This window comes from Oxyura jamaicensis, chromosome 1 (assembly GCF_011077185.1).
Source record: "Oxyura jamaicensis isolate SHBP4307 breed ruddy duck chromosome 1, BPBGC_Ojam_1.0, whole genome shotgun sequence".
Lineage (NCBI taxonomy): Eukaryota > Metazoa > Chordata > Aves > Anseriformes > Anatidae > Oxyura > Oxyura jamaicensis.
The window spans coordinates 136,560,475-136,586,020 of NC_048893.1; the positions used below are offsets into that span (position 1 = coordinate 136,560,475).

Below are 25,546 nucleotides of genomic sequence, written 5' to 3' on the forward strand. Positions count from 1 at the left end.
GGGGTGCGCACGTAAAAAACGCATGGCTGTAAAGGAGTCACACGTGCAAAGCTGTGAAATTTTTATAATTAGTTACAGAAAGGTACTTAGACATTTTTAGGTGTCCAGGAAGATTTTATAAGTGTCTGAGATTGTGGTTTATCTTCTGTACTGCTCACACTGATCCTGAACATATTCACTGATTGATGGTTAATTACATGTAACCAATAAATTGACAAACCTCACCCATCCCGAGCTGATTTAAAGCCTAGGAGTTGAGCAGCTTGTCTCTGCATGATACTGGTACGTAGGCACAACTCACCCGAGTGCTAGGCAGCAATAAGGTTTTATTGAAGCATTGATGTGCGTGTTGAAGAAGCTTTATGGATTTGTGTGAAGTAGCAGACTGAAGCAATTAAGCATATATCTTAGTCGCCAGAACCAGGGCTGATCTGGAGGCTATGTGGATAAGCAACTGCTTTATGCCCCAGTTCCATATTGATTATCATTACAATTTTAATTCAAATAGATTGAGAATTTTCTGAAACGTTGCCCCTTCTTCCCCTGCCAGCCAAATGGAAATTATTTCAACAAAGGTTTTTGCCAGGAACCTTTGTGCAGGTTCAGCAGAAGAGATTCATGGTGTCCCTGATGACAGAGCCGAGCAAACAAACGCCTTCCCACCCCAGATCACTGCTTTTCATCACAATGTAATTTGTCAATGTCCTGGATAATTCCTTTACCATTAGCCACTGTAGGACGGGTCTTTTCCATCTCTCTCTTTTGCACTTTTCAACTTTATGAATAATTAAATACCCAAGGAGCCTGACGGGCAGCGACTGACTCCAGACCAAGTGATTTAGTCTGGGCTGCAGTTGTTAGTGCTGCTGGAGACATCGGGGGGCTCCTCCACCTTGCTCCCTCAGGAACAGGGGAAAAGCACACTGATTTGGGGTTACACAGAAGTAATAAACGCATTGTCTCAAATATTTTGACTGCAAGGACCAAAACTTTACAATAAATTACTCCAGGGGATGCGCAGTGCATTCCTTACAGTGTAAAATGGGATGCCTGGCACAGATGCCCGGCTCTTATAAAACACTTCCATGCCATCGGCTGATTGTGTTGGATACTTCTGTATAAAGCAGGGCACGGTTCCCCATGTCACCCTCATGCACCATGACACCAAATGCATTGGGAGTGGAAAGTGTGCCTGGTGTTTAACATAATCTGAGGAAAAGAGGTTGCTGTTGGGTTAAGCTTTCCCTTCATCACCTGAAATTCCTGTGTCACACGTCCACTAGGAAAGCCGCTTTAAACAAACCCCTGTGCATCCTTGGAAGGCTGTACCAGAGCTTCAAGTCTTGCTTGAAGGCTGCAGCACAGCAGAAGTCATGGCAAGGACTTGGATGTGGAGACTGGAGAGGGGTTGGTGCTGCTCTCAGCAGCTTCTCATCGCGGTGGCGATAACCTCTGGACGTGCCCTTGCCCTTCACACAGCCGTAGCTACACAGGCTGCCTGGATTCGTCATTGCCTCGGGTTTGGAAAGGCGTAATCTTTGTGGAGACGTACATCAGCTTCACACCAGTGACGAAGCATTTCTCTAACAGCCCAGATTGCCTTTTGGAGATGTTAAACTTCCAGCCATCTTTTAAACACCTCACGGCAAGAGCTACACAGCAACATTATGTTAGGAGAGAGGTACGTGTTTGGTACTTCATCTGCAGGGCATTAACAATGACTGAAAGTCAGCTCTCCAAGCATTGTATTTCTGTTGTTACTGAACATGATTTTAAACCCTTAGCACCTGAATCTTCTGTGGAGCAACTACTTGGCAGCGAATTGTATTTGTGCCAAGCGTGCAGTCTGGCGGCTGGCGGAGCTTGGTGATTTGTGTACTGCGTGCACGGCAGTGCAAACGTTAAAGGTGTCCTTGTCCCACAGAAGAGAACCCGATGCTAACTCTTATTCTTAGGGGTTACCCTGCATTTTATGCTAAGCAGCACCTGAGGGTCTCACTCTGTGAACAGAGCAGTTACGTTGTGCTTACACCGAGTCACTGCAGGTACCCCGGGTGGCTCCGGTGAGTCGAGCACTAACCAAAACCCCAAGGGAAAAGCATCGCGTAATGAAACTCGTGGCAACGTGGGAAACCCGCTCTTCTGCAGGCCCACAAATCCCAGAGCTTGGCATCGCTATGAGTATGCATCAAAAGCCAAAATGTTATTTTTGAAGGACTTTAAGTTAAAATGAACACTGGTGGATACTTTTTTTGACACCAGTTGAAAAGTCACGAAATACTAATGTATGTATATATACCCACACAGATATGTAGATGCATTTTGTATATGCCATTTAGGAAATCCCACCTGTCAAGAATCTCCTTCTCTTTCTGCATTTTTAATGAAATCAGTGTTGTGTGTTTTTTTTGTGTGTGTGTTACTGTTTTTCTTTGTGTAATGAAAAAAACAAATTCATAGAAGTCATTCCCCATCTGCGGCCTTCAGTCTTCTCTCACACAAATAAAATTGTATTTGGCAATTCTCAAACATCCAGTGACAGAAGTATTCAATTTTTATGTTCTATTCTTTGTATTTTATAGAAATCGGAATGCTTTGGGTGATTGTCTGTTACACTCCCACGTGAAATCTATGTAATCTGATACCAAAATGAGAATCAACAACGACAACCCATCCCTACTGAAAAGCAGCACAGCTACCAGCGCTGCTGTAGGGATGCATTGACTGAAGAAGAGAGGAGGAACTGTTACTGGAAGAACGAGCGCAAAATGGAGAACGAAGCTCAGGAAGGTGTTACAGAAGATTAACGGAGAAGAAACAAGCTCGAAACCCCCAAATCTCTTACCACTTCTTTAACTGTTGCTGCAGACTGTACAGCGCATGGGACAAACCGCTGCCTGGGTTCACGGCAGAAGATTGATAGCGGCAGGGTTTAGGAGTTCCCAACTTGCACATCCGTGTAAAAATCCCTCCACACACAACTTCATATATTCTCCGACAGATGAAGCATGTCAAGCCAAGCAACCTGAAAGCGTTGATTAATTTACCCCCAAAGCAGTAAAAGTAAGCCACCATCTGTTATTCTTGTCAGTTCTTTATTGGATTTCATCCTAAAGACTAGCACATTTACAGCATACATGGATTGGATGAACTAGAATATATAAAACAGTAGCCATATGTTTATGATATATTAATACTGCCCAAAAACAAATAAATAAAAATATTTCAATGCACAAAGCTTGGCAAATACGATTGTGTTGGGACAAAACAGTGTTGTATTATACAATAATTTTACATGTATAAATGAAACAAAGGCAACTGTGCTGTAGGTACTTTCACAGAACATACACAACATACTTGGCAACTTTTTCTTTTTACCTTTGTATGTTTTATAATTTAAAAAATTACTCAAAAAAGAACATTAGACAGAACTTCGTTTTACAGTAATCCTTAAATTTGCCTCTCCTGTGCAACAGAAAAGCTTACTTCACCCCTGTGAAGTCTCCTATGCGGATTTCAAGTTTCACAGTTTTTCTCTTTCGACGAACTGCTCAAGACGCCCTTTAAAACAAGCCATTGACGTGCATGTACTGACACCGCTGTATATATAAAACGTTAGCTGGACGATGATGTTTTACATGGAAGTGTACTAAAATCAGAATCTTTTAAACAAAACAATGCAATACTTGGGACTGGTATCCCACCGCTTTAAAAAGGTGAGCCAAAACCATGCATACAGAAAATTCGGGAACTTTTTCTGATTACACTGGTATACAAAATAAATAAAGGCTCACTAAGCTCTAGAGCAGATCTAATGATTGCTGGCCACAACCTACGAGAGTGGCTCTGCTAACTGTTACAACAGACCTCTTGGTATTTTCTTCTGAAGCTGAACGTTGGAAGGTTTTTTAGTGTAACAATACAGGACTTAAAATATTAACTATGTTTGAAATATACAAAATAAAATCATCAACTCATAAAAACTAAGGGATACAAAGAGCAGAGTTTATACAAAAATAAATGTAGCATTTAATAACGGGCCAGGGACTTAAGGTTGAGCAGAACTAATGGAATAACGTCTAAATAAATTCCACTGAAAGCTTTTCCACTGCTTATCTGTTTACATATTCGGAAAAAAAAAAGCAACACGTGTATTAGTTGGAGAAGAGGTTCATAATGTTTCCAAGGGACCATTCTTCTACAGGTGATTTGTTCAGGACAGGTACTACAAATGCATTGAACTTGCACAGAATTTTTTGTTTACTTCTCCTAGCAAGGCTGAAGTAATGGGAACAACCTAGTTCAGCAGAACTCTCTTATCTGGCGTTGTGACATGCTGCTCAGTGTTGAACTGCAGAAAGCAAAATGCAAAAACTGCTAGACTTTAAACCCCCAAACCTGTATGGGAGCAGAATGAACATGACTGATAGAGCAGTGACAGCACAGACAAACATCAGTGCGAGGGAGAAAGAAGCCAGCCATATACTTACCTGGCTGTTGCTACTCTCACAAGAACAAACGACCAGATCTTTCTGTTCTAGAAACCAAGAGGGGGAGGGCACAGTGGGCTGGGTGAAGCTAGCTGGGAATGATCTAATCCTGTTAAAATTTGGAACTTAATGTTTAGCTGCTTTTTAAGAAGGTATATCTCATCTTCAAAGGCATTCTTTGGGACGTGATTTCCAAGGAGATCTGTTGAACATTTTTTATCAAATGCTATCAAACTGATCACCTTAGTCTTAGGCTCGAACACATCCGAGGTTCTCGTGCACTAGCACATGACTTAAAATGGGACATTGCTATCTTCTTCAGAAATATTCTGAAAATAGTCATGCTGCCCACACATGATTCTGAGCGTTCAGTAAGGTAAAATGCAAAGCTATTTTTTACAATCCTAAAATACCAGAAACATTTTTTTTTTAATAGAGTAATGGGGATGTGCTGGGCACTTTGAGCATTTTCAAATTGACAGATACGGGAAAAAAAAAAAACATCAGTCAAAAAAATGTAACCCCCTGACATACTAATGCTTACAGTCCAGAAGCGATTATAAAAAGCCATGGGTAAAAAAATGTGTTAATTAATTTACAGTACCATGAGACATACTCAACATGTTATAGTTGGGAAGAGCTGGGGGAACTGTTGCTGGCATCAATGGTTAAGCATCATGTTTTTGAAACACTTCTTAAAGCTGGTTAAGATGTTTACTAGAGTCCTTTTGTGCTGAAAATGATAGGAATTTGTCTTAATTTGGACAGAGTTAGAAACTAGACCTCATATGCCTTTTATGTATTATTATTTTCATTTCTCAAGATGGTATCCTATATACAGTGAAACGATTTCTTCTCCTGGCTCTTATTGTGCTGATTATTTTTAAAAGTTTAACATCTGTTTCTTGATTGTAACAATGCACTCTACAGTTATTAGACTGCCTAGGGCCCAATCCCTTTTTATTTACAACTTTTGAGTTTTACGCTGTTTTAAAAAGTTTATGAAAAGCTCCAGCTCAAGTCAACTCAGTATAAAAAGATGTTGTGTGAAACAGCTGCCTGAATGCCATTCATAGAGTCCTTGCCCATCCAGGAGGTACCTAGCGCTTTGCATATAGGTAATTACTGAGTAGTACGATATCTGCTCATCTGACATACACTGGAGGCTATTTAAATGGGCACAGTCATCACACTATTCTCAAGCTAAGGTGTCAGAATAACTGTTACTATGGATTCCGATTCGGTAAGTAACATGCTCTGTATAACCTAGTGAAACGTACAAAAAGGTTATTTATCTCTTCTGGATGACAAAATCAGGTGTTAATCTAGAGTGTATCCACACGTTTTAATGGAACAGCAATTAAAGGACATGGTATGCTTATGTTTCAACTTTTCCATAAGTTCCTTCTGGAGGCCTGTAATACTTTGGGAAAGCCTTCAGTTGCAGGGAATTAAACGCATACTTGCGACATCCAACATTCTTCATTGTATTTTCTCGCCGACAACCCTCGCTGGGGAAAAAAAACAAGCACAAAAAAATGACAGCAGTAAAAAGGAAAAAAAAAAAAAAAAGACTTAAACTAAGATGAAATGAACTGGTTATTTTATAGCATTAAAAAAAAAAGTTGGTTATATTTAATGAGCGTTTAATTAATTTGCCACTGCAAATATTAAAAATGATGACTCATCATACAATGCTAGTAAGAAGCACACAGAATGGACACATGCTATGTCTGGTTGCTAGTTTTGCATTTCTAACAAGCAGCAGTGCATCTACTGAAAAGGTTCTTTTACGGAGGTTTCACGTATTGCCAGGTATACTGTTGTGGAGTTCACATGCCGCTTCATTGCACAAGGGATCCCAAAAGATTGCTTAAAAGCAGTTCTGCTAATTTATTAGTACATTAAGCTGAAAAAGAAAAATTGCTGATCTCTCCAAAGGAGCTTTATAGTGATTCTGTTGTTCCCTGCAGGTCGGTATTATCAGAACTTACTTAAAGATTAGAGCTGATACAAAAATAATGGCTTTCCAGTTATCTCTGCATGCAGAAATTGACTTGAAAACCAACGTACTTTAAAAAAAAATATCTTAACCATGAAATAGCAGCTTTGTGTGGGTGCAAAAGAGATTGGCTGCATTGGCAGTCCTCGCCCCAGCGAAACAAAGCTGTGCAGAACATAGAGCTCAACTTTACCCGATGTTTTGGTGCAGCTGCCCCACATTACAAAGAGGTCCTGCGCTACGATAAAAAAACCTACTCCAGTTATAAGGCTTCTTTACAACTGTAAATCTACATCAAAGTTCCTTTGATTATATCCAAAACAGACATACAAAGAGGAAGCACTGTTTCAAATATATAATTCAAATTAGGCTTGCATGAGAACGTCTTTCCCTGATAGAGAACTGGCACCTAACCAACCATTTAATAGTAAAGGTTCATGACCAAGTGTACAGTACACCATCTTATGGTGGAAACGTCCCGTTACTCCTGTCTCGGAGGTGGCTGCAGCAGGTATCAGGTAAATGGCAGTAATCTGTTTTAAAAGGAGGGTTTGGATCCTGGTTCTGTCTGAAAGCTCTCTGCTCTTCCTGATCTCATTGTTTGTCCGATTTTGGTTGATTAAACCGACTGTAGCTCTGCTACATATGTACCACCCAGCTCCATAATGTATTGGCATCATAACTTTTCATTCCAACAAACAGTTGATGTCTGAAATTTGTCTCTGCAGTGTATTCTGTGACGGTCTTTTACAGAATGGACTGTACCTTATGACACTGTCTCTACGACATTGCTTTGTGTTTTACAGACTCCCCCCTCAACTGCTGCAGACAAATAGATTAATCAAGAATCAGCAGAAAATATGTTTCCGTGTAGTAATGAAACCATCAAGCTTAAATAAAACATCTCAGGATGCTGACTGAGCATTTTCAGTCGGAGGTGGGTCGCCCTGTTCAATACCCTTTTCACTGCCTCTGGTTATTGACCACGTTCAGCGACAAAGACGTGTTTCACACACCACTTCATGCGCCATGGCTCTGCCTGAGGCACCTGGGCAGCATGTACTACAGCGTTTCAAATCTGAAACCCTGAGTGAAAGCACAAACCGAGCTAAAAAAGAAAACCAACTTGCCCCTAGAGAAGTTTAAGAACCTCCTCCCCAACACTCTGTTTTCAAAAGTTCATGGCTTTCTTTCTAAATTCATTTAAGGGTGGTCTTCAGGCCTAATCTGGCCTATCGACAGTCCCAAGCAAAGCTCCATACTTTATTTTAAACCAGATTAATTGTACCAGGGAGTTCAGTGGAGATGCTCCTGCTAAAGTTACTTTCACATCTTGGTAGACTGAACCCAGGACATTCAATGCATTGCTACAACAAGGCTATAGTGCAACCTGACATTCCTTCCATGTGTGAAAAAATAGATTTTGGTACGCATAGCAAACAAACCAGTCTTCTTCAGAAAAAAATGATTTGTACAGAGATGCGGTGGTACTGGGTAGCAGCACAGGATGAGGAAATGACCATTATCATCATATTATGATTTTAAATCTCATCAGCAGTAAGGCTTTACCTAAGTTCATTAAAATAATAAATAAATAGTGTGTGTATATATATATATATATATATATACACACACATCTTTGTGGGCTTTTTTTTTCTGTTTTAAAAACAACATTTGAAGAATAGTGAGAAAAATACCAGGAGATAGTGTACTGTACAGCCTTATTTCATGAAGACACAAATATAAATATGTACTTTAATTAGAATATTTTCCAAATTCAGCATTTGATTTTATCTTATTTTTTCTCTATTTTTTTAAGCTTGCCTCTTTCAGGAGCTTTCAAAATGGATTAGAATTAATACAAGCTGCAACTATCTATGTTTTCTGAGCGAGTCAGTAGTAGCAGAAATTAGAAATCACAGTACTACAAGAGTTCTTCTCAAGTCATTAAACCCAGTTTTCTGTCATCTCAGGCACCAAGCAAAGTAAATCCCTTTATGAAATTAGCAAACTATGTTAAATGAGGTTAGGTTTTTGATGAACTATTGCTATTGACAAGCTCTTCCAGAGCACTACATCAACAAAACCCTTCAATGTGAACAGGCATCTGCCAGGTTGGTGTTAGATATAGATGGTGTTCAAATTTCTTCTACCATCGTTCTGCACGACTAACCTAGGTAAGTTTCTTTAGTATCACCGCTTACATAAACGTTAACTTACCATAATTCATTTATCTCTAAGCCACCGTCTATCAGCATCATAATTTATTAAAGCTGTCCAACACTTAACCGTGAAAATAACAATAATATTTAGCCTAGTGTCATTAACACAAAACCCAATGGAAAACCTAGAACCCACCTAAATGAAGGAGCTAATTAATAGCTTCATTTTCTCGCCTGAAATACTGAAGACTAACATCAGCAGGATGACAATGACCCTGTTCCAGAGTGAGTTATACAACAAAGCACCTGAAACTGATAATGGATCATTAGCAGGCTCTCCCGATTACAAACTCTCCCTGACCACAAGTCATTATGTCGTTAATACATTACAAAACGCAGATCTACAAATATAATGAAATAATTCTGCATGCAGCGCACCGCAAGTTGCATTTTGAGTGGGTACACTAGTCTACTGGAACATACTTAACCATGAGAAAGGAACACAACTATGGTTCTACAAACTGTATAATAATAATGTGATTTGGCTATTATGCTTTGAAATGAAGGTAGAAATTTGTTTATTTCTTTAAATAAATTTCTTATAATTTCTTATAAACCCCACCCATATTTTTATTTTTCTCTTCATACCTCGTAAAAATGAAAGGCAAGATTAGCATACACCTTTGATATACAAAAGATACAAATATTTTTTCAGAGTTCCTTTCTCTGGAATACATGAAACAAATAACACAAAACTATATTTGGTAAGAGATCTTCAGGCCGGCTAAAGTAACGAGGTAACAGGCCAAATGTCAGACTATGTTACAAGCACTGAAAGCAGAACAATAATTTAAAGTTTCAATACAATTCTTTTTGATAAAATAATTTGATGTATATTTACAGTTTAGTACAATAGAAACGTAAAATTGTAAGGCATAATAATAATTCTTGGCAGACAATGCTATGACACATTCCTTTGTCCAGCAGGTACCAAGTGGCAATACACATTCAAGCGGTATTTTTGTTTTGTTTTGTTTTTGTTTTTATTTTAACCTTATCTTCACTTGCAACGTAATCTGGCCACCAGGTATGCTATGCTCAGGAACAGCCACACAATCAGTAAATTGGGGCTGAGAGCTAGTAAAGGAATAGAGTAGAGGAGGCTGGGATCTAGTCTGAAATCTCGGATGGGCACCAAGCCACTCAAGTTCTTCTGGGTGACTACCTCCCGTGTTCCAATGCTGTGAAAAGGAAGAAGGTTGGGAGGAGGGAAAATAAAGCAGAAAGGAAGACGGACATGCAAATGAATGTATAAAAGAGATGGCAACAGAAAATGGTCAAGAAGATGAAAAAAAGATGGAAGAAGCCACAACAAAACCAGAATATGAAGTAAAGAAAGAGTGGAAAAACATCTCAAAAATATATATCAGCACAATTACAGATATAAGGAGAGGGAAAGAGAATAAAAGAGAAAAATAAGAAAGAAGTACTGTAGTCTACCGAAAATAAACACATGTAGGTTGAACATAAATGGTTTTCCATGTTCATTCTTTCAGATTACCAAGCAATATCCCATGCTGCTCTGCCATGCTCCCGCATGCTGCAAAAAAGTGGAGCTCTGAAAAGCAAGCTGAACATGAATAACCATTGTCGGATTTGACCCTTTCAAACATCTTTCCATGTGAGCTGCAGTGAAATACTTTAACCTCTTAACTACTTGCTCAACATATAAACAAAACAAAAAAAAAAGCCCAAACCACCCACTTGTTTTTTGGCTTCAGAATGAATTCAAGGGTGTATCAATACACTTCCCAAAACGCCTGTTTCTGAAGTGCCTCGATGTACGATTGTGAAGGGAAGACGTTGCACAGCCCATCTCATTACGCCCCTGCTTCCTAAGTTGCTTTGAGCACAGAGGGTCTACTGGAGGATATACTTCTTCAGGTAACCTGCCCAGTGCAATTTTGGTTTTAGATTACAAAATCAGTTCCCCAGAGTTCTCATGACGGCAAGGAAAACTTTATACACTTGATGCACTGTCAGTATGTTTAAAAGAATAAAAATGCAGCAGTGCTTTGGTTTATTCTCCAAGATTCAGAAACAGTTCTGTATATTGGCCCAACTAAAAATGTGTTTTTATCAAAACCAAAACATGAATTTCCAAAAAATGTTTGTATTGTGTGCAGGCATCGAGGTGGAGTGACAAACCGGGGGGGGGGGGTATCTGTGAAAAGAGGGCAGGGCCATCCCATGCTGGACAGGGCTGGTTCCAGCTGGCTCCAATGGCCCCACCGCAGGGCACAACTGGGCCTGGCAGCCACGCTGGTGCTGTCTCTGGGGAAATATACTTAAGAAAGGGTAAATGTTGCACAGATGTGAGAAGCAAAGGGAAAAAAAGTGCCATAAACAACCCTACAATCATCGAATTCAGAGAAAGGGGTAGGAGGTGCTCGAGGCACCTGAGCAGAGATTTCCCTGCAGCCTGTGGAAAGGACCATGGCAGATATTCAGGACCCTACAACATAATAGTTGGGTATTTCCTGAAGGAAACTGCAGCCCATAGAGCAAAAGGATCTTGTAAGAAATGCTTTTCTTCTCTGGAAGCTTCCCAGCAAAGAGATGAAATACTTAATGTCTTTGACTCTCATAACTTCTTCCCTGACCTTCCAGCTGGCCCAGAAAATTCAGAAGGCTTCAAGATTGAACCAAGCCTTCCTTTTCTAGTACAACTACATAAATCAAAGGTTGCAGTTAAAAGGAAAAGGAAGTTTTCTGAATGCCCTAAAAGTAAATTGCAACTCTTTCACTTCCTGTATATGTCATCTAGGTCAGGTTGTCCTGTCCATTTTGAAATGGTTTTGGGTGGAGTTGGGTTCCTACATATTTGTTTTGTAATCCTATGTCTCTTTAAGCTTCGTTAATTCTGTGCCGTTGTTTCCAAATAGAATTGGAGAACGTATTAAAAAAAAAAAAAGCAAATCACATCCTACCCTGAAAATCAATGAGATGTGAGGAAGAGTGATGGGCTTGATGAAAACCAGTCCAATCTTTGTATTCCACCAGGTCTACTCAGTATTTGTTTTGCACAATCCCTCTTGGTCAACAATTTAACAGAAGAGAATGACACATCTTTCACCTATTAGAGCAAGTTCCCGATGCTGCTAGAACACCCGAGCCAAACATTTTGATTACGCTGGCCCACTTTCAACATGCCAATGTTGGTCAACATAAAGCAATGTGTTTCTTGTGTCAATGTTTTATTGGATTTTGTGTTAAATGAAATTGATGGTCCAGAACGTTGTTATTATTAATCTGTATCTACTGTGACCATGACTGCATTAAAAAGTATTAACTCGGTAACCAACTTAAAGAAAACAGCAAGATTTCTAGCAATATACTTGTTCAGTTCTTATTCAAAGCTTACTAAACTGTTTTAATAACAGCTATTAAAACTGTGCAACAAAGCTCTTTGTTTCAGGTGTCTCAGTCAACAAGTTGCATAATTTAAATAACGAGATATCTGAGAGACACTTAGCTCCATTTTTAAGTCAGTAACTTCTCCCTCACAAAACCGGCCCAAGCTGTCTTTTTTTCTAATATTACGGTTCAGCTGGTGTCCGGGTACAGTTTTAATGTCCTGTATTAACTGTGTAATGATCCAGCAAAAAGTGCAGCAAAAACATGAAAATAACAAAATCCAGTGACATCCAGTTAGATGTAGAAATGAAAAACAAATTTTTAGTGTAAGAGGCTGCAAATACTATGAGACATTTTCCTTCTAAGTAACTGAAGAGTAAGAAAGGGTCAAACAGCAAAAACATACAGAAAGGATAAGAGAATTGAACACTCTAGAGAATTTGGTGAGAAGACACACAGTACAGTACATTCAGTAAGAGTGAATGTTGAAAAACAGGACTGAACAGCATTGTTGAACTACATTGATAAAGACTAAAGCTAGATTTCTTATCCTTTCTTTTGGTATGTGAGTTACGGAGTTTTCCAGCAGTGCTTGAAACAAGGCATTGAACAACAGTAAACAGATTTTTTTAGTTAACTCTGCAAACATCTCTGCTGCTTCAGAATACAGAACATCATTATATTGATATGACAACAGCACACTGACACGCTGTGATGAAATCTGGGTGCTGTATTGTGAAACACTCACACTAACGTTTTGCCCAGTGAGCAAAGTGTTTCACTGCTAAAGAATACATGGTGGCAAACCAGTGCAAACTGCAGGTGTTTCAACGAACAACATACAAGTCATCTCGGACAAACTTGCCTAATCTAGAACTAAGAAACCCATTACTACGACAGTAAAGGCAACCCCAGTAAACAATTTTCAGAGAAGCATCACTTTCATGTTCTGTAAACTCAGCATTAGCTGAAAACATGTTTTTACATGCTTCTCTGAAAGCTCCCAATTCACAACTGAAAACTAAAACACATCTGATGCAAATCTGGTAACAACCAGCTTTACCATATAAAATGCACTAATACATGCAAGTGAGGGGTGAATCCTAGCAGCCAGTTCTGCAGTTTTCTAGCTTTATTTTTCTTTTTGTTTCTTTTGATAGAAACAAACACCACTGCTCCTCTGCAGTTTGCATGGTTCCTCATTTAGGAATAAGGGACACAGTCAATCTCTTACCTCCTCATACACTCCAGAGCCTGGGTGAAGACCTGTGGGGCCATTCCATGTTCATGCTGTAGGATCAAACACTGCTCTAGGGTGACCGACATGGCAGTCCTATCCTTGGCACTTTTACAGCTGGTAAACCGAACACCATTTAGTCTGCGGCAAATCTAGAAACGAGATATGAAATTCATCATTCCTTCCTCAAGTATAACTTCCCATCAGAGAACACACCTGTATTTCTCCTCCCTAGATAGATACAAATCTTTTGTAGGACTGTGATGTTAAAAGTTGTCAACTTTGGTGCAGAAGTACTTGGTTGCCTGGGTTGTAGGGAAAATACGAATGTGAAAATAAAAACATTTTATTTATCTCCCCATGGCCAGGGAAGCAAGGCAGCATTTCCAAGCAACATGCATGCAAATGACAAAATGTAAACATACCAGTAATAACAAAGGAGAAAACAGGCACATATACAAAAAAAGTCAACTGAACTATACAGAGGTGCTCAGATTAATAAATACCTCAGCAGCTTGCCAAAGGATATCGACATTCTTATTTTTCCTTGCATGTACATTTTGTCCCAGAAATCTTAACAGTTCAGGCAGGCACGTCTGACTACGAGATCGAGGTAGACCTATAATACAAAAAACACAAGCTCCACTTGATTTAGTTGTATTCAACACTTTCATAAAAAGAAGTGTTCCTATATGTCCATTGGAAAGGCAGTCACATTTTCTTGAAGCTATCAAAGCTTACAACTAACCCAATTCGTAATTAATTAGTAACACTAACAAACCAAATTCAAGTTTAATTAAACTCAAATGGAAATATGCGTTCAGGTTATTTAAAATTTCAGGGATTCAGAATGATGATGGCAATATAGTAACAGAGGGGAAAAAAGGGAGAGATTGGTATAGTGTCTTGTTTGGTATGTCCTGGAGATAACTTCCTTTGACATACTGCTCAGAACTGTGCATAAACATGTAACTGTCTGTGTTACCCCCTCTCAGAGGTGATAGATAACATATATGTCTCCATAGAAACTCTGAAGGTATCAGTTTATGTTCTGCACACATACTCAATTTGCAGCCTAGGCAGTTTTCAGTTACAAGAAACACACGCTCCAACAGGACACTACACTGCCAACATTGGTTTATTAGTATTTCAGTAAGTGGAAATAAACTGAAACTGTTGAAATTTTTCAGTATTTCAGAGTGTTTTCAACAGCCATCTCATGCCTGCATGTTCCAAGTGTTACACATTGTCTCTCACACACATAGCAATGTACTCGGTGACAACCAACGATAAGTATTAAATAGGTCTTTTTCTTTTTTGTTAAGGGTTATCTACAGAGGACACTAACTAAAGCTGTGACTGGATAAATAAGGTGGCATGCACTGTTAAAAAATACTGTGTTAAAAAGTCTCTGCATGGGTGGTATGCCTTTAGTCTGGGGCACAACTTTTCTCATCTCAAATAGTATGTAAGCCAATATTGTGCCTGTCCTGGTCTGCTCTATATAAACTATACAGCTGGGAAGACATATCGGTGATCAAAAAGAGGGCACAGACCATCTCTCAAGGTATGTCTAAAGACAAGGAGATCTAATGGAGCAACTACGGCAGTAGCTGTCTCGTTGGAAATGCTGCAGTGCTTCAAACTCACAGCACACATTGTTCAGAAAAAGGACAGTGTAGCAGGTATCAACTTTCCTTATGCATTGTTCTTGAAGGGAACATTTTCCATGATGTATCCAGCAGATACTTCACTTGATCCCAGAATGATCTTTTTTTGTTGTTGCTTTTTTCTCCCAAACTTACAGAGTCTATACTACCAGCTGGTCATAATTAACACCTGTCTTCCAGTTAAAGAAAACATTATTTTCTATTGACAAGGGTTCATGAAAAAGCATGTTTCACTACGTACAACCCAAATATCACCACAGAGGAGGTACAAAACATACTCTCAGACCTTTCTTAGGACAAGCACAGTTCCAGGTTTGTCCATATGGTCTCAGAGCATCTCTAACAAATCTGCTGGTGACATCTGCAATATTTTTTTCACACTTCTACTCCAAACTTTTGCTTAGTGTTGCTAACCATAAAACATGTATCCAAGCTGGATTGCAAAACCAGGTTCAATATGTCTGCATTGACCCAGGACAAACAGTGAAGCAGAATGAAGTTTAGGCAGAGGGCAGATTTTCCCCTTAGTGGTATTCATCTCATTTGGCGGGGAGTTCAATGTAATGAGAGGTAACTGGACTGAAGGAGAAAAGGCGGGTGGACACAAGACTGTTTTGTTTTACTGTTAAGGTGAATGTCAACGCCACTTGTCCAACTCTGCCTCTAGCTTTATTCAGAATTTCACGTTGCTTGAGGAAAAAACTCTGGTATAAGAAGTAAGTGTTACTGGAAAATGAGAAGCTCAAAGTTGTGGCGCCAATGCTCCTTAAAAATAGAGGAGAGTAAGTGTAACGATAAAACAGAATTCAAAAGCCATGGAAAAGAACAAACAAATTACGGGACAGAAAACAGTCTGCAGAATAAAAAATGTTTACAGAAAAAGGCAAAAGCTAACAGATGACTGCATCAACATAAGAGGTTTGAGAATGAGGAAAGAGACTGAAGTCAAAAAAAAAAAAAAAAAGCAAGCTCAACCAAAAAGGAGAGGAAGGAACTGAATGAGAAATATGTTATGAAAGACTATGGACAGAAACAGGAAGGAATGGGGAGAAAAGTGGAACAAAAATCGATGTTAACTGATTAACTTCTGAAGTTTACAAGAAAATCTGATGGTAAACTACCGTATACTAGAACACAGTTCAAATTTCTGAAGCTAGATTTCAGAGAAATTATGTGCAATTGTGAACAATCGGAAAGAGGGAGCTCTCATCTGCATCAAAACTTTCTATTCCTGCAATAAACTGCAGTTGTGGAACCCATGAAATTAGCTTACAAGATGTTTGGTACTACTGATAACAAATCAATGAATTCTCACCATTTCTGAGGGCAGCTTATTCCACTGCCTTCTCATAATACAGTAGCAAGCAAGACATTCTCCTATACAGCCACTGAAGTTCAAGCTTGTAGCTACTGTCTCTCTTTCAGGTTCTAGACTTCTCTATTGTTGGCTGCAGGTGCAACGATTTCATGCAAGTGCCAAATAAGCAGAGGGAAAGTGATTAAGAAGTTCCCAAAAATGTCAGTTGCTCTCTGTAAAGGTCATCAACAAAAAATGACCAAAAACTGCACATAGAAGTGCTGCTGCTATGACCTGTCACATTTTTGCCTTCCCCTCCCGGTATCTTACTGCCTAGCTCTATGTTTATACAACACATAATGCCACTTAGATGCAAAAGTAAATTTAAAAAAGTTAATCAGACTGAACTTCAAAACACTTCAATTTACTCTACTTAGTACTAATGTATTAAATTAGAGTCACATCTTTTCTTGGAGGTTACTGACACTAGCCTATCATCAATGTATAAGCAACTAACTTGAAGCAAGCAAACAAGAACAAGCAAGCAATGAGCCTGAACTGCTGTTCAACCAAATTTGCTGTGAATAATCAAATACTTACAATCATCAGGCAAAACTTCCTTGAACTGCTCAAAATACGAATTCAACCGCACTAAACTTTCCATGTTAATTACTTCTTGCAGTGAGGTGTCTCCAAACCTTTAAAAGGTGAAGAAGGGAACAGTTAAACATAAGGTAATCCTCCCTTTCTTCAGAACAACTTTACTTGGCAATACAACTATGAGAAAACAGTTCAAAGATTTATACCCCAAAATTCCTAAACACACAAATGCAAAGTAAAGCATAAAAGAAAGGAGTTGCAGCGATTCACTCCAGAAAGAGAAAATACTCGACTGTGAGGGGAAAAGTGGGAAGGAAGGCAGAAAGAAAAATTTTGTAGAAAATAGTACTTAAAACACTTTGGGTTTTGTATCTCTCTTTCAATACTACCATCTGGTAAATCATTTTGCCAAAATTCAAATTTTGCATTTTGATCTACCAGTTTAGTTCATAAACTAATAATAACCATGGCATCAGGAGACAGGCTTAAGAACTTTGACTTCAGACATGTGAATGAGAAATATGGATCCAAGAGTGATAAAATGTGAATGTAATAAATAGTCATCAGTGCTGTGATTCAGTTCACCTAACTATATGTATATATATGAATGTGTACGTACATACATTTATACACACATACATATAAGCATGCACATGGTGTTGACATCCACAGCTACGCTAGTCACCTTGAGCTCCCTTTGCAGGCAGAAGCAACTGCTGAAATGCCATGTGCTGAAATGCACACTCCTGCTGCCACAGTATGTCTGTGCCTGACTTTACTGAGTTCTCCCTTAAGACAGGGATGTGTCAACGTACTTCTTACAGATACGGCCATAACAAAGTGCTCCGGTGGCCATTCCAGAACTGAAGTTTCCCTTACAAACACTGTTACGTAATTACATTGTTCAACTTTACTAGAGCGGTGCTGCATTATGTAAAACCTGCAACAATACATTAAAACAAAGGTCCATCTAGCCCAATATCCTGTTTTTTGACAGCTTTCCTCCAGAAGAGGAAGTCTAGAGAAGAGTGCAAAAGCACAAGGGCAAATACACAACGATACTCAGAATAATCTCAGCCTCTAGTGATTCACTGCTCACAGATGTTTCAGGTCGCAAGCAGCACCTCTGTGTTAAACATCTACTCTTCTGTAAATCCACTTCTGAACCTGTACTAGACACAAACCCATGAGGTAAGGAGCTCCACGGCCATGTGCCATATGAAGTACCTCCTTTTGTTTGTTTCCAATTTGCCAGCTTCGTTTAATGTTCCCTTGTTTTTGTATTGGAGGAGAAACCAAATTACTGTTCATAATGCAACAGTATAATGCCACAGAGATACACTACCATCAGAAGAGAATGCTGAACTGCCATTAAGGGCAAGCTTGCATGAATGAATACCTACTTCTCTGCTAGGGTTTGCTGCTCATTGATTCCCACATTGAAAAGAACAGGCTGAACCCTCAGTAACATGCCACTTTGAATCTCTCGCGGCAGTAAATCAAACAAGGCGCTTGGCAAGGGGATCCTCACATTAAATCCATCACTGTGAATAAAGAAACAGGTATTAGACATACAGATCAAGAAGCAACATTCTGAGAATGGGCTAACATCCAGAATGTAATCCAATTATTAAAAAAATAAGTATCGGTCAAAGCTGAGGACTTAAAAGAACTGCTACAGCTTGCTCCTTGTCAGAAAACCTATTCTAGCTCAAACACAAACCAGCAACAACCTGCAATGTTGATTTTATGTCATCATGGACATTTCAATCAGACCTGCCAATTATTGATAAAAGCTGATTTTGTTCTTCTTCATAATACTGCAGCTCTCATACAAGTTGGGTAAAAAAAAAAAAAGTCAATTTTTGTCATGTCTCTGTCTCATCAAGAGTAAAGAGTATTTGATTTTAAAGTGATAGAGGCTAGTGATGATGCCCGTGCAAAGAAGGATACATTTTTGGATACGGTAAGTAGCGTTGACATTTCATAGCTGAAGGACAGAGGCAATGACAGGAGTGACCCAAGTGTGGGGGAGTTAACACAAGCGCTGATATGGAACCTTGTGACTCAGACCTACAAGCCTGTTCTTGCTGCACAGCAGGTTACCTTGGGTCTGCTGAGCTACAGCAAAGAGCACTGTGAATGCTTTATCTCCTGATAAATTTGAGGTACTGCAACTTACCTTTACACATAACATAAGAGCATACTAAGGTAAGTCACATTACCTTACATCTGCTCTAGGCTGAGGGACTGCAAGGACAAAAGTTACTATGATTTGAGTGCTGTGCACTAACCTAACAGCAGCAGTCCAAGTCCTTACAGTGCAACCAACATTCCTATGATCATTTTTCTGCTCACAAGACACTGTCAGCAGCACTCTTAAGTACAGCATATGCTTTCAAGTATAGCAGAAGAGCTCTGGGAGGTATACAAGGTAAACAAAATTGGCCGGTCCCACATTTACGTTGGATGGAGGTACAAATCCTGGGGTGTGTCTAAAAGCAAAGAGCCTGTTTTCACCTCTAACTCTAAAGCTTCCAATAGTTTGCACCAAAATAAATAAGCAGGATTTTTTTCTTTTCTTTCTAGGATAAAATCTCTAAAACAAAATAATAAGGAAGGCCTGAATCTAGTGGAGACTGGTTTCCTACTGATTTGTGTCCTACGGCTGACAGCAAGTTTTAACTAAAAAAATTTATTTGAACAGGATTCTCTGTCAACTCTCAGCCATTTTCAACAGTCTCATCAATTTCTGTTATGTACATGAATTCACTGCAGTCCTCCTTCAGCTAGTGCACTTTGCATTGCATGTTAACCTAAACTTAATTAAATTTTTCTTAAAGTCCTTCTCTTAGAGAATTCTAGCTGTTTTTCATATGTTGATAAAGCTGGGCAGAGCTTCAGTGGAGCTCATCACACCAAACCATAATCAAATAAGCCTTATTTCTCCCAGAAATCAGATTCAGAACTAAAATATTCTAAAGACGCTAAAGCACAGAAATATTAAAACACTGACTTCCGTGAGGCAACTGTCTTTGCATCCATTCATTCCTATCTGCAAACTGGCTTCCTCTGGGCAAGAGCTCTCCTGCAGGCACCCATCAGCATCACCTCAGAAGCCAGTGTGAGGACAGGCTGATAAGCAGGCTGAGCAGTCTGATGGAAGTGAGACTGTTGTAAAAGCTTCCCATCACAATAAAGCTGTAGCAGATCACTCTCAGGCTACAAAATTTCAGATGGACTTTTTTTTTAAATTGCTTTCAAGTTCAAACTTGAAAACAGCTCTTTTTAGACAAGTGGCCAAAATGAGAAGCAGTCTTGTGTTTCACAAGCATTTATACGTTAAATCCAGTTTGGCCCTGATAGTTTAGAAACTGATGCTAAATAGGCCTCAACAGCAGCCCGTCAACTGCCTGATACACATTTCATGCCCTATTGTGCTAATGGTGACCTGTTAGTCAATGGCATCCAGTAAAGCACTGACTAACTTATCAACATAAGTGAATTTCTGATGAGATCAGCCTCAAAAGTTAGTCTGAAATCTAGAAACAGCACAAGTGCCTAAGAGAAGATTGAATACTTCTGTCTTATGATTATAGAAGATGAGGTTGAGATTCTATTTATTTGTAAAATAATACTGTCATAGTTTGAGCTTTGCAATATATCCCATTTCAGCTTAACTCCTTGAAAAATGAAACATCAGTAAAAACAGTAAGTCAGCTTCATGACATTTCTCTGAGGGAAAAAAACAGCATAGTTTCTAAGCTCATAATTCACTTGAATTTTAAGCACAGTGTCATTACTTCTCCCTTCTGCAGTCCCACCCGACTTCCTCCACTCCCCATTTTTTCTTACCGATTTCCAGTGATGACTGGCAGCATGTCAGTAGATGTACTTGATGTTGCCTGAGTTACTTTAAAGGTTACATTCCTCAAGTCCATGATTCCTAAACTCATGTCCTCCAGCATTGCCAGCTCCTCACCTAAATCAGGAGGAAAAAGTGAATTGTAATCACTAGTTGTTATGTCCAACTTCCCTTTACTGATTTGATCAAGGCTGTAGGTCATCAAACACATGAATTCTGTGAATGAAGAGGCTAGGGAGCCCATGCCTTTGCCATGGTCTATAGACTGCAGACAATGGCATGATTGACTTTAAGAGTTTACCAAGGTTAGAAAACACCAATTATCTAGCACAGGCCAGGCTACTGTCCTTCATGTAGACTGCACACTTATTTTCTTATTTAGACAATGCTAGTAAGATCTTCCCTGCATTGTCACAGACATGCCATCCTTTGTGCTGGAAATCTGTTTTTGGAATACTGTACTGCAGTACCTTACAGTGTATTCCAGATTTGTTCAGTAAATTATTCCCTAACCGGAATCCAGATGGCTATTCTGACACAAGAACAATACTACTGAAGTACTTTCCCTTTTTGTATTCTCTCTTCAATCTCACATCATACTGTAGGATTACAAGAGAAAATTACAAAGAAAAATTACAAAGAAAATCCAATAAACATATTTTGTGCACTGTTTCTCCCAGCTTACTGGAATTTTACTCCATTTATTTGTTTTAAAAATAATCAAAATGATTTTATTTAAGCGTTGGCCTTATTATGTCATAAGACAAGTCCATTTTACTTTTTTAGAAGTAATTCAATTAAAAGTGAAGAATTCAGAGTTGTTAGCAAATTACATACCCCATACATAATCTGGTTTTGCATTTCAATTTTCAAACCATTGTGTAGCTGAGCTGCAGATTGTACCAAACACTCATGTTCTGCTGTAGCCAATTTAAAGCAGAATTTGCTGACTCAACAGCTGCTATCTCCCATTTGCCCTGTGCCTTTACCATAAGTGCTCAGCAGGCTCTCAAACTGCGCCAGCAAGCCAATGGTGTAGAGTTGTCTTAGAAATCCATCATCATGCAGGCAGTTCCTCAGCTTGATAATGAAACCACAAATGAGAGCTGTCAGCTGTGGGAGAGAAAACAAAGACAAAAAAGGCTCTTCAGCCTCAACTGGAAACAACACTGCACATAAGAAAGAGGTGCCATAAAATCTGTCAGACTGATGCTCTTTTACCTTAAATTACACTCTTTTTTTTTCATTGCAGCTAAAGAGAGACAGCCAACCAACAAAAATCAAAACACTCATAAAAGCTGATTTAGGGCACACTGCCTTCATCTCGCAAGCTCTCCCAGGGTGGGACTTGCTGCTATTTGTTTTCTTGACAGGACCACTTGTATTGGAATCTACAACTTGTGAATTACAAAAGAGTCTCCTTGGAGAATTGTTTTAGTTACAGATGGAAAAGCAATACTACCCGTTCTAAGCCACAAATACTGAAAGCATGAATAAATGATTTTTTAAAATGATATTTTAAGAAAGCTTAAAAATGTGATGTCTGTTTGCATTATGCAAAGATTCAAACTCTGTAGTGTTATGAGATACTCTACACAAGGCCCTTTGGATTGATATAGTACTAAGATCTAAAACTAGAACTATTTATAATTCACTCTTTCTGTCAAAAAAGGAATCTCCAAGGTGACTGCCAGATGCAATGTACACATGTATATGACTTCCAGAATTAAACAAAAGGGACTATAAAGTTATATTTCTGATGAGTAAACATATTTAAAGCATTGAGTTAAAAAAAAAAAATAGCTGTGTTATGAAGTGGGCTTTGAATAGGAAAATTTTCTGAATTTATCTCTACGAGATACTATGTTTTGGGTCAACAACAACCCTACCAAACAATGTCCAAGAGATAAGCTGTTTGAAATAAATGAATGAGATATTAATCTCACAGGGAGTAGACACACTACAGAAGTGTAATGGGCAGATGAGGTGTGGAAGGTTTTTATTGCAGGTATCTGTTAGTCAGTGACTGACACAAAAGAGACCTCAGTAGGCCCAGTAAAAAAAAACTTTCAGAGAAACCTCATCACTCATTCCTCCCCATGTGGCTGGGCTTCTCTCCTCCTTAGGTACTGCTGGTCCTAATGGTTTTCTTGATGCTGAAAACAGAAGGTAGCTGAAGGAGAACACTTTCTGCTCGTGAGATATATATATATATATTTTTCAAACCTCCTTCACATCTTACTTTTGATTTTAGTTTGGTAGCACTGGATGACAAAGGTTGTTTCTTTACACAGGAGAATTTTCAGTATTTCTGTCACAATCTGTTTTGAAATTGGGGATATATATCCCAGGGAACATTTAAGTTTTATATTGCCAAATGCATGTAAGTGACCAACAAGGAGATCTCACAGAGCACAGTCTGTGAGAGGAGACCACAGCATTAAGAACAGATCTGAAAAATTCCAAAAATAGCCATCTTTCATATTTCATAAAAACCCAGCACATGTCCTAGTGTAATCAAATCCTGCAAATTTGCTTGCTTACAGTTTGGCAGAAGACAACATCCCTGCGATACTGAAGACTCAGGCAGAGCCCTATTGTTGGGGCACTGTCCTGCATTAATAAAAAGACCATGGCTTTCTTTGCCTTGTCACTCATCATGGCCACGCAGTCTGTGAGTGTTGTCAGCAAGGGATAAAGAGCTTCGCTCCATTCACCTGGTTGAAAGAAAAAAATTAACAGCACTGTAAGTACTTTATTTGAAACAAACAAACAAAAAAAAACCCATACATTAAGATGAAACTTCCCATTGCAAGTAAAAGTTGTTGATAATCCACGTGTGGTGCTCATTTTATTTTGTCTGGCTGGCTACCCCCTGATTGTTAATAATTAATCTTACAGAGAAGATATTGCACAGGGAAAACATGGAGAATTTCACTCTCTAAGGCTGCTATGACTTTCCTGGCCATGTAGTAGCTCCTAGATCTGTGCCCACAGAACAGGCCATACAATAGCTGATTTGGAAAGCATAACAGAAAGATGAACGCCTATACACACAGGTGTATATAACTGTGTGTACATGTTCAAACACACCCTTTCACAGTGCGTTCATCAACAGACAGTATGGAGCCCACCACATAACAGATATAGTGAACATCTGTTTGGCCATTTCTATGAATGAGACTTCTCACAGATATTGCTGCTTTTGAACCTTTTGTGGCCTCAGGTGCATCAACCAACTGCCTCACTATTTTAAAGATATTTATCTTCAGTCAGGTAAGACAACGCTTTCCTCCATTTGCAGCACAGGAGTAATAAAGTAAAGAGGTAAAAACTTGTGTAGGTGCTCTTTTACATGTGCCCCATCTATTGAGTGGCTTTGAAGGCCTACAGCTAGCTAGCAAGAAACAAGAACAGTAACTTAGATGGGAGCTAGCCAGATCCTTGAAGTATTTATGAGCTTGACTTGCGCTGAAACACACAAAATATGTCCCAGAGTGACTCTGCTCAAGGTCCTACACAGGAAGCAAAGAAATGAAATTGGGTTGCCAAAGTCCTATTTTAGTACCCCAGACACTGCCATTCATTCTCCCTGAAGGGACTGCTCCACCTTAAAATATCCAATAGGCTCAATTTCTTTTTTCATCTTTTGTCTCAATCGACCACCAATTTTTAAAACCTATTTCCATGACCGTATGAAATATTACTCAGATACTGTATCATAATCAATTCTCTCTGCAATATAAAAAGAAAATAGAACAAAAAAATTGCTCTTTTTAATGTAAGGAACATTGAAAGAGAAGAACACGTCTCTTTTTAAAGGAAAGGACACTGCGTTTTATATTTTAAAAGTACCATGAACAGATGTGTGACCCCAGCCTGGCAGGTTGTACAAACAAGGTAATGTACAGATCAAAACCTTCATGAATGGAGTCAGTTCAAGCCCTTGAAAGGAAGTTATTTCTGATTTTGACTCAACAACTGGACTAAGAGCTGGTAATATATATACATATATATATATATTATACACACATATATATATTTTGATAACCAGCCACAAAGGGAACTTTGGAAACTGGCTAACAAAAACATAACTGACAAGATTAACAGAACTATCCTTTTTGTTATGTGGTAGATAAACTGCATAGCAAAACCTACAAAGTACACAAAGGGGAAGTTATTTGGCTCTGTTCCACTGCCACAAAGAAAGCAGGAAACATCAAAAGAGCAGGTAAGGAATTACAGCTTTTCTATTCTATTAATTGTTCTTCTCTCAAAATAAAACAGACACCGTAACATTGGCCTGTAAATAATTATAAAGCAAAGCAAAGATGATACTAATAGAGCATTTCTCTTACTACATTTAAGAGCTTTTGTATAAATGTGTAAGACTGATAGAAAGAACTGAAAAGATCATCTAGAACAGCATCATTTCATTGCCTGGATATACATCCATGCATGTGGTTAACAACTCTGTGGAGATTTAAGATTGTAGTGTGCGGGGCAGCACTTCACTTGAAAGATAGGTTTATCTGTGGTAATCACAAAGTACACTGGTGGTATACTGCATGCCTGAAGCAATCTTTAGATGCTTTCTTCTCCCAGCACTCACGTGCAATGTTCATCTAAGGGAACAAGCAAAAATCATCCATTTCTTTGTTTCAGATATTGGCCATGAAAAAAATAACTCCTTGTCAGTCTACAAAATTCTAAACACTGCTTCACAGAAGTATCACGTGTTGCTTTTAATTGCTTGCTCATTGGTAGCTGCCATTAACAGTAAACAAGGATAGAAGGAATTATATT

General features: G+C 38.9%; 1 protein-coding gene across 14 annotated transcripts in view; it reads right to left on the reverse strand.

Moving 5' to 3' along the window:
* Window positions 1-3,076: 3,076 nt before the first annotated feature.
* Window positions 3,077-25,546, reverse strand: part of INPP4A (inositol polyphosphate-4-phosphatase type I A) — a 117,370-nt gene continuing 94,900 nt past the window's right edge. For 5 of the 14 annotated variants that reach the window (XM_035315507.1, XM_035315569.1, XM_035315552.1 and 2 more), the window contains 8 exons: window positions 23,285-23,457; window positions 21,730-21,853; window positions 20,731-20,857; window positions 18,279-18,419; window positions 16,876-16,973; window positions 13,815-13,927; window positions 13,306-13,460; window positions 5,863-6,001 (listed from right to left, as the gene is read on the reverse strand). In XM_035315507.1, coding sequence (XP_035171398.1) covers window positions 5,869-6,001; window positions 13,306-13,460; window positions 13,815-13,927; window positions 16,876-16,973; window positions 18,279-18,419; window positions 20,731-20,857; window positions 21,730-21,853; window positions 23,285-23,457 — 1,064 coding nt within the window. In that variant the 3' untranslated portion in view covers window positions 5,863-5,868. Of the gene's footprint in view, window positions 6,002-8,148; window positions 9,896-13,305; window positions 13,461-13,814; window positions 13,928-16,875; window positions 16,974-18,278; window positions 18,420-20,730; window positions 20,858-21,729; window positions 21,854-23,284; window positions 23,458-25,546 lie in introns of those variants that run through there. The other 9 variants (XM_035315469.1, XM_035315537.1, XM_035315533.1 and 6 more) reach the window with 3 other exon arrangements.